The 15443-nt window shown below is 38.8% G+C and overlaps 1 protein-coding gene across 1 annotated transcript in view; it reads left to right on the top strand.

Moving 5' to 3' along the window:
- The first annotated feature begins 262 nt into the window (after nucleotides 1-262).
- LOC101480988 (crumbs cell polarity complex component 2) overlaps nucleotides 263-15443 on the top strand; it is a 31218-nt gene continuing 16037 nt past the window's right edge. The window contains exons 1-6 of the mRNA XM_024804356.2: nucleotides 263-530; nucleotides 9620-10315; nucleotides 11171-11366; nucleotides 13385-13524; nucleotides 14384-14569; nucleotides 14666-14779. Coding sequence (XP_024660124.2) covers nucleotides 431-530; nucleotides 9620-10315; nucleotides 11171-11366; nucleotides 13385-13524; nucleotides 14384-14569; nucleotides 14666-14779 — 1432 coding nt within the window. The 5' untranslated portion in view covers nucleotides 263-430. The remainder of the gene's footprint in view (nucleotides 531-9619; nucleotides 10316-11170; nucleotides 11367-13384; nucleotides 13525-14383; nucleotides 14570-14665; nucleotides 14780-15443) is intronic.

The raw sequence follows: 15443 nt of genomic DNA, 5'->3' as shown, positions 1-15443 counted from the left end.
AGAGAAACGACATATCAGCCAATCAACTGATGGAAAAATAATTTTTATGCTATTTTAAAAAGCATAATAATAATTATTTGCAGCATAAAACAAGCCGCTGAATCCACACCACTGTGTTTAGACTGTCTTGTGTGCAGGTTTTATCATTGATAGCTGTCTCGTGCAGACAGCGAGCAGGGAGTTAAGTGACCCGTTCAGTCTGATCCATGACTCCACTCCACGTTTTCCACTCTTCACTCTCTGCTGGGGTGATTACGCTCTGCTTACTCCAACTTCGACCCTGCGACACTCACACACAAACTCTCAAACACACACACGCACATACACACTTAGCGGTCCAGCATGGAGGCGCCTGCTCCGAGCAGCTAACTTTGGAGCAGCTGGAGCGCATATCTTGCTGAATGGAGTACCTGTGGACTGACAGCATCGCATGAGACTGACATTAGCAGCCTGCTCTACCATGGAGTTTGGAAAGGTTTGGTCCAGATATCAGAGGACGCTGCTCATCACCATGATGATGTTCAAACTGGGTGAGCTCCCAACTTTGAGTTTTTGATTTTTTTCGTCTTGAATGTATAAAATCGCAATAACCTCCACAGTTACATCAAAGCGAACCAAAGTGTAGCACGAAGAAGAAAATCTTATAAAGCTGCCCTTTTCCGACAACGCAAATAGTTAATAAGGTATTTTACAACAGCACGATGGCTCTGTGCAGACATACACATGTACATATTCGCGTCAGTGCTTAAGTAAATAAACATGCAGACCACTGCTGACCTAACAGGACATAAAGATGGATTTAATTTATCACCAGACCGGAAAATAGTGCTATCATCAACAGAAAGTACATATTTAAAGTTGTCTGATGAATCACAAATATGATTTACATTTAGGGTATTGAATCCTGTTCTATCCAAATGTTGTGATCTATAATTGTGGAGCTCTACATATTGTTTCCTGTTATTAAAATAACTTTGCACTCTTTAACAAGTGTATCATACACATGTTGTCCGAGTAAGAACCTTTAAACATATTAAGTTCATCCACGGGTGCAGTTTTTTGCGTGTCTAAAGTGTTTGTTTATGTGCTCACATACATCACCCAAACTCTACCCCAACCCCACCAAGATTAGGGTTGGGGCCATTTTATTATAAAACATTTGAACATTTACAACATTTAAATGGAAAGTCCTTTTAACAGCAAACATTGCTGTGCAAAAATTGGTGTATGAGACTTAATTTGAAAGGTAATATCCCGCATTTTACAAAAAAGCCCGCATTTAATATGTGGACAAAACAGAACAATAACACTAGACTTATGCTGCAGTGTGTATGTATAAAAACTGAAACTAACAGGACACACTGTGAGAGTAGTTTGGTAAGTTTTTCATTTAAAGGTAAAGGATGTTACAGATATACTACATATTGTATAACAAATGTATACATATTGGTGCCAAATTAAAGGACGCCTGCAGTGAGGGGATCTGGACGCTCTGTTGTGCTCTGTGACATATTCTGCTATTATGATTTGAATCCACCTTTTTATTAGAGGGAAGTGTTACTATGAAAAAGATCAAATGTACTTAATGAACATGGAAATGGCACCAAGTTACAAAGTGTCTTTAGTTTTTTCTTTTGTGTTTTTTGTGTGTGCTAAAAACTACAAGTGAGAAATATATCTTTTAACTGGAGGTTTAGCACAATCATTTCTTTACTTACATCATACTGTGCTCATGAGATCACAAGATTAACTCGAATGAGCGTATGCTTCAACCTCCTGAATCCATACTCTATCAGAGAACCAAGAGATATAACAGGGTTTAAGTAGGTGTGCTCCTTATGGCTCCTAAATGTGTGCAGGGTGTGTCTGGGTGTGTACTGTTGGGGGGGTTCAAAACCTTATGAAACCCTACTGACCTATTTTTCCCGCAACCTTCATTTGTGTGAAATGTCTGAAGCTCATTTAAACGGTGGTAGAACGGCGGCATGGATTGGCTATGGGTGGCATTGTTAAAGATCACTATGGTAACGAGCTGAGCGTCCGGCTGCACTGCTGCACAGCTTTTTTGTCTCGGCTATGAATGGAGGGGGTGATGGGTATTAAGGAGCATGGCAAGAGGTCTGGCACGCAGCAAGTTTTAAAGAAGAAGGCAGGCGAGAAGAGACAGAGGAGACAGGGCGATGGTGAAGAGACGAACACGAGGATGACAGAGACTGGAAAACTGGAAGAGTTCACATGAAAGTAAAAGTATTTAGAAAAAGTTTTTAACAATGAGCACATTTGAAAACCTCTCAAAAAGCTGAACAACATAGAGTTTGTTCACAAATATATTTACTGTTACCTTTAAAACAAATTTGGTATTTTTAGGAAATGGGAAAAATACAAAACCAACATGTCCTGAAACTCACCCATTGGTCTCTTGAGTGCTGTCTTCTGCAGATGATGAACACAATGGAGACAAGTGCATTTGTCAGAGCCATTCCCGTCTATAGGACACGAGCTGTGTCTAATTCCAAAAGAATTTGTGAAATGCGGATAGAAAACTGGTGACTAACAATATGAAAAACATGGGGGCTAAGATGTATATAGAAGCCTTGTATTATACTTTAAAACGTCTGTGAGCAGCTAGCTGACAAATTGACTCCCCGGAAAATAATTGGAGTTGGTGTAGCTTATACGAAGAAACAAATTTCCCTCCAGACTAGACACAAATAGTGAGTTTAAAGTGACATGGCCTCTACAGTAACTCACGGAGGAGACAAAAGAATGCATGTCTGTGGCTAGTTGAGTCAGAGAAGATTTGTGCTTTTTTTGTATAAAGTAAAGCAGCCACCTGCTGTGGGGCATTAGGAGCCCAAAGCGGAGCCCAGTCTCTTGTGGTGATTCAATAAAATTCCTCTGAGCTCAACTCGTGCATTAGCCAGGGGCTTCCCTTTATCTATGATTCACAGCGCTGCTGTTTCCTCAGCCCTGCAGCAGTACTCTCTGTTGACTCTGTGGTGCTGTTGCCGTGACTCAGGGTAAACACATATCGACTGCCTTTTACATCTGCCAAGAGTGAATTTGATTTTCTAGCAACACACCTCTATCTACATCCTTTGTAATGCACCCATCTGTGCACAAATGTGTAGTCACCTATTTGATTCACTTAGCTCTAGTTTTGCTGTTTTTAGTAAGTTAGTGAAATAACTCCAGAAATCTATTTTTAATGCCAACATTTCATTGGGTTAGAACTGGCAAATGTATAACATTACCAGCTCTCTCCTTGATTACTGGTTGACCATCATCACTCTGGACATCCCCAGGAGCAGGTGTTGTGGGGAGGAAAGCCAAGTCACTAATATTTATTCTCCAGCTACCCACTAGACCATTATGTCCACTCCTCCAATAAACTTCCTCGTTAGGGTGTGGGGGCTGTTTCCACCCGGGGAAGTATCCACTGTGTTAGCCAGCTGGTCTTGTTAAGTGGGAAGATATGTATGTGAATCATATACAGTAATGAACAGAAAACAATAATAACATTTATTTGGGTGATGCACTCAAAATCACCATGGCTACTCTTAATGAGGATCATCCAGAACCAACCCTTGAGTGCAAGGTTACGGATACAGTTTCTTAGCTCCAGGATTTCCCAGTTTCCCCTTATTATTCTCTCTATTTTATAATAATGCATAACTTTATTTATCTGTTCCCTTTTTTATATATTTGTTTACCCTTATTTCTTTACTAGTACTATTGGTATTATTATTTTTTTCTCCCCCTCTTCATCTTTTTCTTCATCTTATCATTAATAGTGGTGGGATTATATCATTATTATTAGTAATAATATCATTATTGGTTATATTCATTCAACTTTGGGTGAAAAACGAAGTTGATTTTTGAAGCTGGATTTCTATTCGATTCAATGTAATTAAACTGAATTGAGGGGAAGAAAACATCTGGCAGTTTATTTTAAATAAACCATTCCTTTGCAGATGGTTCAAGCTAATTGAAATAATTCACCACTTCCTGTTGACAAATGGAGCATTTGTCTAAAAGACATCCAAAAAGTAGATAAAATGATAAAATAAAAAACACCTACCTTTGTTTTTGTTTTAAACAAAATGTATTGGTGTCTTTCGGTTGTGGTCAAACGTCTTGACTGTTAATTTTTTCCCCACTGTGATAGTGGGCATGTTGGTGCACTGGATGGCACTAGTGCCTCATAGAAATAAGGTTCTTAAATCAGATCCTCTTTCCAGGACTGTTGTTAAAGGATTTTTTCTGCACATTTTCAGCTTCTTTTGACAACTTTTTGTTATGTGGGACAAAGTTGGAAAAATCTATTCTAATTAGCATTTGAGACATCAGGATGCTTTTTGTTTTCTTTATAATATTTGAACAGATGATGACGTAAGTATTACTCTGCTGTATATGTCTGAAACAACACACAGGCAGAGCAGACTTTATTTCAAATGATGCATTTTGCTACAACATATTACATCTAATGGCTAAAGTATGCCTGTACATGAACTTTACTGACTGCTTACAGTACATCACACTCGAACTGAAGTTTCTGTCTTTAAGGTTATCTTGAATTATGCACATTTAGAATAGCCCCAGATTTGCTTCAGATAATTAATAACTCTCTATTTCAGGCAACAACTACATGCTTTATAATGCAAAACATCCTTTTTCATGTCCTTCAGGCTGGATTTGTCCATACCACAGCATAGTGATGAGACAAAATCTTCTGTTTTGGTATTAAATGATCACAGGTGATACTGCTGGATAGAGCGGAAAAGGTGGTTCAGGTCATGTTTACATGATAGACACTACTTCATGTCACTTGATAACGATGAATTTGAGAAAAGCCAACATGTGGAATTCCTCAAGAGTCCCTCGTTGGACCTCTTGTGTTGAACATGTACCTGCTTTGCTCAAATTCTACTTGTGCCTTACAACAGCGGTCCCCAACCCCCGGGCCTCGGGCCGGTACCGGTCCGTGAGTCGTTTGGTACCGGGCCGCGAGAGTTGAGGCTCAGGTGTGAAATGTCTGGTTTTCAGGGTTTTTATCGGTTTTCAGCGTTATTTTGTTATCATTTTTATCGTTTACTCGGTTTTCCTGGGTCTTTTCACGTGTGTTATGAATAAATCTTCTTTTTTTCGGTACCGGTACTAGTTTTATTTTGTTGTATTTATCCGCGACACCTTAAAGGCCGGTCCTTGAAAATATTGTCGGGCATAAACCGGTCCGTGGCGCAAAAAAGGTTGGAGCCCATATGGAAAAGAAATAGTAAAAACTTACATGATTTACTCATGAAAGTGGCCACTTTCTCATTACTTTCATACATTGTTTTAGTAAGTATCCAAAACATCCAAGTTTCATTATATAATTTTTCAAGGGATCTTATATGTGTTTTCACTCTTATATGCTTTTCATACAAGTTTCACACAAGACAGATACAAACTTTATAAGATTTATACATATCTTTTCCATATGGGAGACCTCTGCCTTACAGAACATCCAGGTGAACAGGAGGAGGTCTTCTATGAATTGCTAGAATTAGAAACAAAACAAAGTGAGTTTACCTGTGGAACAAAGTGTGTAACAACCATGCATGAGTATTCGGCTGTTAAGGTCTATGTACCCCTATTCCCTGATTCTCTGATATAAAAATATAATAATGGTTCTACAAAGTCTTAACAACAAAGTAGAGACATTCTGACTGGGACACACTATTATTATTTTGTATTTTACTAGTAAAAAAGTATTTTTTGAGCTCATTGCCCAATGTTTTAGAGCTCAGAGTTAAAGTATGGATTCGGTTCAGTGTTAGGAAATCTGCGAATACAAATCAAATGAAAATCTGACTATTATCCAAAAGAGGGATTTAAAAAAGAGCATTACACTGAGTCAATATCCTTCTTCTCATCAGAGGGAATGGTCATGGTCTATGTTAAAGTGAAGACTCCCTAAAGAGACACGCTGAGGTCTCTGGAGAGCGTCGGCAGTTTGACATCACTCTACCTGCTAACAGTCCACGTCTCTGCTTAGTGTTATTGTTGGATCGAGAGGCTGGTACCAGTCAGTGTCAGGGATCGACCCTGTGCGGCCGTGATCTATGATGTGTTCTGTAATGGCACGGGGGCTGATGGGCTGTGTGTGTAGGAGGAGCTGTTATCATCTCCCTGGAATGTGTGAGGGGTTGACTGAGTTTGGATGAAGGAGTGAGGACAGCAGTTGTCCCTGTTTGCCCACTTCTACAGTGCTGATGAGAATTAGAGCCAGTGCGGGTTAAAGCCCAGAGTTCTGATGGAGTTCAGCTTTCCATACTAGTCTGGGGAGGCAGGTTGGAGGGGGTGAGAAGGAGGGAGGCTAAAAAAAGAAAACTAGAAAAATGTTGATGTAAGAGAGACTACACAACGTAATATCTGACTCGCTGCATTTCTGTCATGGTCCTGGATCTGGTGACCCAGTGTTCATGTGTTTTTGAGTTTTTGTTAATATTTCTTGGTTTTGTTCAGTTAGTTTTTGTGCTTATGTTAGCGTTTAAACTTCAGGTTTTGGACTGTTTAATTGGGTTTAAAAGGAGGTTTATGTTTTTATTGTACGGTTGGTGTTCTTGTTACATCGTTTAGTTTCTTGCGCTTCATAATCATAGTTCTCCTCCTGTGGTTGGTCCGTCATCCTTATCCTGCCTGTGTATTTCAGTCTCCCTCTGTTTGTTGTCCCGATCTCTGAATTAGCTGTCGGTTCTGGTCGGGTCATGTATAGGTTGTAGTTCTAGCTCACCTTTTGTTTAGTTCATGTATTTTACTTTTAGCAAAGCTGCTGCTTTAAGTCAAGAGAGTCTCAGAGTTGTGCGTCCTAACCTAGCCTGCCACACAGCTCATCATGACACAACAAAACCAATATAGTCCATGTTTTATCAAATACATATCACACTTTCATATTCAAATTTAGTAGTGTAATTTTCATAATGCATTTTGTATCACAGTTGCAGGCCATTATCAGTTGTAATCACTTGATTAGATCTACTTCATTAAACAGGAGGCTGTCTAACTAATCCGAATTAGAGATAAAATATTAAAGCATCTGTAGTTTAATAGCTGCTGTGGTGGCTCCTCAGGACCTCTGTGTTCTGTACCACCTGTAATAATAAGAATGACAATACTACTACTAATAATAATAATCTATAGTAGATGATTCTCTGCTAGACAAATTATTGGATGTGGTGGATTTCCTTTATCTGATTTCCTTAATTGCATTTGTCAATAAATAAATTATGTCTTAGGTGCTGCTGAAATGTGTTGTGCTTTGTATTATTCATACAGCCTACATACTGTGCTTAGGACCAACAATTAACTAGTTTTATCTATGAACTCTGAATAATGTCCTTTAACCAGGCATTTGTGTTGCTAAAGAGCGCACAAACATTTAACTGATCTAGTTGGCTAGTAGTGCACATTGCTGCTTATAATGAACACTGAACAGTAAACTGTCCTCAGCTCAAGTGTTTCCTGACTAATATGTCTTTGGACTGTGGGGTGAAGCCAGAGTACCCAGAGAGGACTCATGCAGGCACGGGGAGAACAAACGCCACACAGACAGGCTTCAGCCAGATGGCAGAGAGACTATAGTGCTCACCACTTTGCTGTAAACAGTATAAGAAATATATAAATATTTAGTAACTTTCAGATATTTAAGTTTTATTCTTTTCTTAGATTGACATTTTGTTTTAATTTCAAACTCAAAAGATGTAATTATATCAGGGCTCACTTTAGACACTCAAATATGAAGACTATAATATGTCTATAATATAATATGAAGACTATAATATGTCTATAATATAATATGAAGACTATAATATGTCTATAATATAACATGAAGACTATAATATGTCTATAATATAACATGAAGACTATAATATGTCTATAATATAACATGAAGACTATAATATGTCTATAATATAACATGAAGACTATAATATGTCTATAATATAATATGAAGACTATAATATGTCTATAATATAACATGAAGACTATAATATGTCTATAATATAACATGAAGACTATAATATGTCTATAATATAATATGAAGACTATAATATGTCTATAATATAACATGAAGACTATAATATGTCTATAATATAACATGAAGACTATAATATGTCTATAATATAACATGAAGACTATTATTCTTTGTTTTTTAAGAGTCTCCACGTTGGATTATCGGCCTCAGCGTTGTATTCGGTCTACTCCTTCACTACAGCCATTAATCTTCAGTCTCATTCTCTTTCCTCCTGTTTCCTGTCATCATAAGTGTGATTATTGGTCATAAGTGAGCATGCTGAGGCTTATTATCAACTATGAAATTAAAACAGAGGAAACAAACAATGCAGCACTTCTCAGGTTTGGAAAGCAGAAAGGTGGTGCATGGAGATGTGAGACACTCATGTGAGGAGGAAGTAAGAGCAGATAAAGAAGGTGATAGCAAATGCATGTGAGAGGAACTGGGGGTGTTAAAGTGGATACAGTGGGAAATGAGGACTGTAGGTGTTGCAGGGAAGATATAAACAGATTGTTACTGGGAGGTTGTTAGCAGTGGGACACAGTGGCTGCCATTTTATTGGGGTGATTTTATTCAAAACATCTTACAGTAATTCCACAAATTTGTGAGTGTAGATGTCAGTAGTGAAAATCCAACACTTTGTTAGTGGAGGAAGGAGAGGGAGGTGTCACAATGGGCTTTCTTGACATACAGGTGTTTCTTCTGCTTTAGGGGTGATAAAGAGTAATTTTACAGCTAGACCGAAACTTTGGAAGAGCCTATTATAATGCAAGGTTCAACATATAAAATGACTTCTCGGGTATTTTGTTGCAGTGCCCACATTTGTTCTTGTCATTGCGTATAAAACTACTGAGGATGAACATCTCTGCAGGATGCTTCGTACATTTGGAGACGGGGTGAGTCTCGTTTGCACCTCAAAGGTGAATCCTTCCTGCAGCCACACCTGCGGCAAATGTAGAAAGATCAGTTAACCTGACAAACATTTCCATGCTCCAGTAAATGATCCATGTGGTATTTATCATAATTATCTATAGTTTTATCAGATAAATTCAAATAAATGAAATTACACACAAAAAAATACATAAATAAACTACTATTAATTTTTACTAATTGTTAGAAATATATATGAACAATATCTTTATAGTTTTTGTAAAGTTTCAAAATGTTTACTAAATACTGTGTAGTGTGGACATCCATTATGTTGACTAGTGTTTATAATACGTGCTTTAAAGACTTTGTTAATATAACAGGGGCCTCAATAAATCACAACACTGTGAAACGAGCTGCTTCACTCATCGCTTGGCTTCGTTTGTCTCACTTTGGTTTAGTTACTAAAACTACTGAGGATGGTAAATGTTGCAGTTTGGGTTAAAGTGATGAGCTGGGACAAACACTAACGCCACGACGTGCAACGCTAACAGAGACTTTATATGTTTGAGTTGTAAGCAAATTGGACTAAACAGCCCTTCTAAGGGCTGAGTTAGTGAAGAAACCTCTATCACAAAGTGACAGTAAAGAAACATGATTTTATGTGTTCTTAACAGGAAGTTTGTCTTTCATTTCCAGGCCTGCTGTGCACAGCAGCAGAAGATGCGTGCTTATCGTCTCCTTGCAACAACGGCGGCTCTTGTTTTGACCACTTTGGCGACTACGTGTGCCTTTGCCCCAAAGAACCAGTGTGGTACACAGGTAAAAACTGTGAGGACCTGTATGATGCCTGCATCGATGCAACTTGCAGCAATTGCACAAGCAAACCTGGAACTGGCAAGTACAGCTGCCTCTGCCCGGGTGGTTTCGCAGGGCTCAATTGCACCCAGGGTGTTGATGAATGTCAGAGTAACCCCTGCCAGGGTAATAAGTCCTACTGTGTCGATGGAGTCAATGGCTATTCTTGCCACTGTCCAATTGGTTTTGGTGGTGAGCACTGCCAGGATAATGTGACCAAATGTTCAGAGGAAACATGCCAGAACGGTGGCACCTGTACGGACATCCCTGACACTGGGCACCTGTGCCAGTGTGCTGCAGGATACCAGGGGACAAACTGTGAGGAGAACGTAGACGAGTGCCAGTCGGAGCCCTGCCAGAATGGAGCCATCTGTAAAGATGGAGTGAATGCATACCAGTGTTTCTGTGTGCCAGGATTTCAAGGCTCCCGCTGTCATTTGGACATCGACGAGTGTGCCTCCCGACCCTGTCAGAATAATGGCACGTGTTGGGATGAGGTAGATCACTACAGGTGTGACTGTGCTCCAGGCTATAAAGGTGAGCAGGTATTTGAAGCAGGTCGTGTTTACAACAGGCAGAGCAGCATAGTCCAGGAACTGTAAGGTACCGAGCTTCATATGAACATATTTTAAATTTACAGCTTTAACTGGCTGTTCTAGGTTTAGAATACTTTCCCAAATAAGTCCAATAAGATTTAATTACACTTATATTGGCTCATTTAACAGTAGCAGTGTATAGTCTGTAATTCTTGTCTTATTATAATCATACATCTTTAAATAACCTTTGTCACTCCCAGCAAACATGTAGGTGTAACATAGACCAGGTACTGTTTAATCATTGTGTCAGATGGGAGAACAAGTTGCTGTGGACAACAGGAAATTCTCAGGTTTCAGATTATTGATTTGCTCCAAGCTTATCGCTCAACAAAAATAAGCTATATTTAAAATTGGTAAGTCATGCGTAAACATTCCTCAATAACCTACAAAAGGATGCTGGGCTGGTAGAAATACGAGGCAGTGGTACAGGAAGCTGCAGTTTTGAGACTGCAGAGCTAAAAAGAGCTTAATCGGGAGGGTATATTTTGGAATATGATGTAAAGAGAACAAAACATCTCATTGTGTATATCACAGTGTGACACAGTGTGAATCAGGTAGCTGGCATTGTTTAGTTTAATGTAGTTTGTACCACATGACAGTGGCAGCTAAAGATGATCTCTTGAAACTCTGCAAAATAATTCCAGTGAGTAACCCCGAGATAGCTGTCTATCCTCAAACTGCTAATCCTACATCTGATTATTTCAAATGTGAAATGTGATCATTGTGGACATATATGACAATGCATCGCCAAATCTCATGCGCTGGCCTTCTGCCATCCCGCCTGTGTCCTCTGCAGGGATTAACTGCGAGGTGGAGATCGATGAGTGTGAGGTTCGTCCCTGTCAAAATGGCGCCACCTGCCGAGATCATGTTGCCATGTACTCGTGTGAGTGCGTGGCTGGATTCCAGGGGCAAGACTGCGAAGTCGACATTGATGAATGTGCCAGCTGGCCCTGTCTAAATACAGGAAAATGCATAGATGGTGTGAACAGGTAGTATTTCTTTCAATATACTGAATATACCCTGGATGTCATTAATGTGCCCCATATGGAAAAGAAATAGAATAAACTTTTAAAAGACTTGCATCAGATGTGGCCTTCTTCATATAGTGACTCATGTAAGGCTGATATGCTTCACTCATGAAAGTGGCCACTTTCTCATTACTTCCATATATTGTTTTAGGAAGTATCCATATACAAGTTTTATTTATATAATTTTTCAAGGGATCTTATATCTGTTTTCACTCTTATATGCTTTTCATACAAGTTTCACACAAGACAGATACAAACTTTATAAGACCTATAAATATATTTTCCATACGGGGCTGTTTCCCTAAACTTAAACTTGAACCATATCTTCATACTAGAATTGAATGATTAGAGTCGGGGGTGGGGGTGTCCCTGACATGCCTAATTTTTCTACATGTAAAAAATGTAACCCTCATAGTTTACTGTGCAAATGAGCTGTTTGAAGAAGGAAATACAACAGATTCAAAGCATCAAAAACCAAAGTAAAACTTTAGCAAATCAAACTGTTTTGATATGTAGTGATATTTACTGTAGTGAAATAATTATTCGTTGTTTTTCAAACTGACAGCATTTTGTACTGTTGAAATGCATCACCTGTGTCTGAAGATAAAAACATGTGTAGTACAATCATGTAGTACATATAAGTAGTAGTACATCAAATAGAAGGAATTCATCAGTGCAACAACACGACTCATAATCCTCATAATCACTGTAATCAAACCTTATAATTTAGCAGGATAAAGGTAATGAGCAGAATATTTAACAGTCAGGTGGACTGAAAAACAGAAGATAATCGGTGTTAGGAAGAGACTAGTGTACACTAACATACAGGTGCACTGTGTCAGTCTGTGTTGTGTCTGCCCAGGACTGCACGGCAGACATTAAAGTTGATCAAGGACAGGAATTAATCCTCTTACTGTCTGTCACGGTCATAGTCCTCACACAGCTGTAGGTGCTGTGAATGCCTGGGACAGTAAAATGTATTTTAACAGCATCGAGTGAAGAAGATAAAGGATGTAGTAGTTTCACATTATAAGCATCAGTATGTAAATCTTACACTGAGTCAGAATCAAATGAGTGAACATCATTTAGAAACAAAATCGTAGAAAAATCATTATTTAAATTAATTGATTTTTTGATGAGAAGCTGCTTTACTGGCCTGTACTTAAGTTGCATTTAGCATCACAAGTACATGTTTATTATTTGTTTACAGCTGCAACCATTATTTTGTCAGTGTAATAAAAAAAGGAATTTTCTTACAGCTGAAAAAAGTCGATTTATAAGAAATCAAGTCAGTGGCTTTGATACTAAAACTCTTTGATCTGTCTGCATTTGTAGTATTATTCAAGTAGAATTATTATGAATTACACAGCAAAACATTGTTTCCATTTGTATATTTTTGGTAAAAAAATAAAAATAAATCAAAACATAACATTTCATTGTTTCAGCTTGTCACATGTGAGGATGCACTTTTAAAAATTTAATCTTTTACAATTTCACTGATATTTGTGTTTTGTGTACAATGTTGAGGTCAAGCGGCGATAACAAGATACTTGGAGCCCAGTGGGAAGTTTTCATCTTAACCTCCTAAGACCCAAACTCTTCCATGGCAGCATCTTTAATTTCTCTTTGTTTTTTGGGTTAATTGGAACCTGATGAATGTAAAAACAAAGAATTACAACATTTTTCTTAACCTGGTTTTTGTTTCTGAGAAAAATCAGATCCACATTTGAGGACATTGGCTTTAAACTTGGATCGAACAGTGGCAGTGTAAAGTCCTTGTAAGTGGATATCAGGCCCTCGTAGAGCAAAATGTATTTTGGTCTAAACACCCCAAAATGTGATGCCACACACAGACAGCAGGTGCTAGGAGGTTAAAATGCACTCTATGTCAACCAGCTACAACAGTGCAACAGTAATCTAATGTGTAGTATGATAGACATGCTCAATCAGTCTAAGACTGCCTATCTTGTCTCTTCTAGTTATGTCTGTGACTGTGAGGGGACAGGCTTTGTAGGCGACTACTGTGAAGAGGATATTCCTGAATGTGCTTCTGACCCCTGCCAGAACGGAGCCACGTGTTTGGAGGGGACCAATCAGTACAAGTGCCTGTGTTGGCCAGGTACGCTGTGGTTCAACTTAAAGTCTAAACCACCTCTCACCATGGTTTAGGGCTTGTGTTATATAACTACTCACCAAAAATGCTAAAAAGTGAAAAAAAGAAAAGCTGCGGGGTTTCCCATGCATGAATCACACTGAACAAAGCAGTTAAGGACTCTTGAGTCTGAGGGCATAAAGAGCAGAGCCACCATTCAAAAGCAGGGACATTCTTTAACGTAGGAGGACGTACAAAGATGCAGACGCAGGCTGAAGATGAGAAAAGCTAAGCTGTGTTTAGCAGGTGTCCCTGAGTCTGATTATTTACACTAATTTAAAGCCTTTTAAAAATCACATGAATTATTAAAAAAAAACTGTGCCCCCATCGTTTGAAGGTCAAACTATCCAACGAACTGTAAACATGCTGTTGTGTTGGACGCATCACATCAGCTTCTGAACAACAAATTCAGAGATTATTTCTAACTTTGCATTGCTCAGCACACTTAAAACACTGACATGCTGGCGCCGTTTTCTGCTTTGATTGCTCAGAAACAATCAATCTCATATCTAATGGAAGGAGGTTAAAGTGGAAACGATGTCCTGCTAAAGAAAGAAACAGTAGTTCTGGGGAGTAACTAAAGAAACAGCTTTAGAAAAGTCTTGGGGGGCTTGAATATTTCAGTAAAATGTTTATTTTGGTTACATTTGATCCTCCTCAGAAAGTATTTTTTAATATATTTAATATTTGAATATTTCTTATTTTGTAGTTATTGTAGGACTGAGGCAATATAGCATGATGTTCTTACCACCATGTAAGTATGTTGACAGACTGAATATTATTATAAGAATAAGTATATAATGTGTTTGTGTTTATGTGCAAGCAGGTTACGAGGGAGACGACTGCCAGGTGGATATAGATGAGTGTGAGCAGCATCCCTGTCACAATGGTGGAAAGTGTTTTCAACGCTCAGATGTCGTGAACTACAGAAAGCTTCCTGAACTCAGCACTGCTGACTTCAGTTATGATGTGGCCGCCGGCTTCATCTGTCATTGTCTGCCAGGATTCATTGGTAAACCAGACAAAAACCACTTGAGTTTCTCTGCATGTGCCTCGTTGATGTGAAGGTGACGTGGATATAAATATCACTGATATAATCCTCTTGCAGGAGACGACTGCTCTGTTAATGTGGACGAGTGTGAGTCTGCTCCATGTCAGCATGGAGGAAGCTGCCAGGACCTCGTCAACTCTTATCAGTGTGTCTGTCCAGATGGCTTTACAGGTAGGAGACACCTCTTATCAGCTATTTAATTTTACCCCCTAACAAGTTGTGTTTTCTATTCTCTTCCTTCAGTGTCACAAAGTAGAGGCTGTTATATAATCTACCAGGACAGATGATATAGAATCAGTGATGTAGCCTGATCTGGTGTCACAGTGGTGAAGTGTGTGCTGAGCCTTGCCTGCACTAAAAAATCACCGTCAGCTGGAGCAGAAACGACAGTATCTCTTTAAAAAACTCTTTATTTCCTTTTAAATATTTCTGTTTTGTTTACCTCAAGGTCCTCGTTTGTGTGACAATTTGAACTAAACAGTTCAAATTGAACATTTTCATTAGGAGTCAGTGTAGATGGATTACCTAAGAATCTGCTATGCCAAACAAAAGTGCTTCCAAACTACTGAAAACAAACTGACCCACATCACTAATCTGGAAGCCCAGAAATCTGTTCTGGAAGTGATGAGTTCAGCCGAAGGCTCTCATCAAGAAAATCAGAGCGTATTTGCTAACAAAATGATGACAGTAGAGGAAAGGAGTGGATGAGAGCGCACATGATATAGAGAAGCATAGCTGAAAACAACAGAGCCAATAGAAGGTGCCATATGTCAGGCATTAAATGTGGGTCTCCTAAGAAACTTGTCAGGAGGGGGGGGGGGGGGATTACAGCAAA

Source organism: Maylandia zebra, linkage group LG12, assembly GCF_041146795.1.
Source record: "Maylandia zebra isolate NMK-2024a linkage group LG12, Mzebra_GT3a, whole genome shotgun sequence".
Lineage (NCBI taxonomy): Eukaryota > Metazoa > Chordata > Actinopteri > Cichliformes > Cichlidae > Maylandia > Maylandia zebra.
This window is presented reverse-complemented; position numbering and strand designations above follow the sequence as displayed.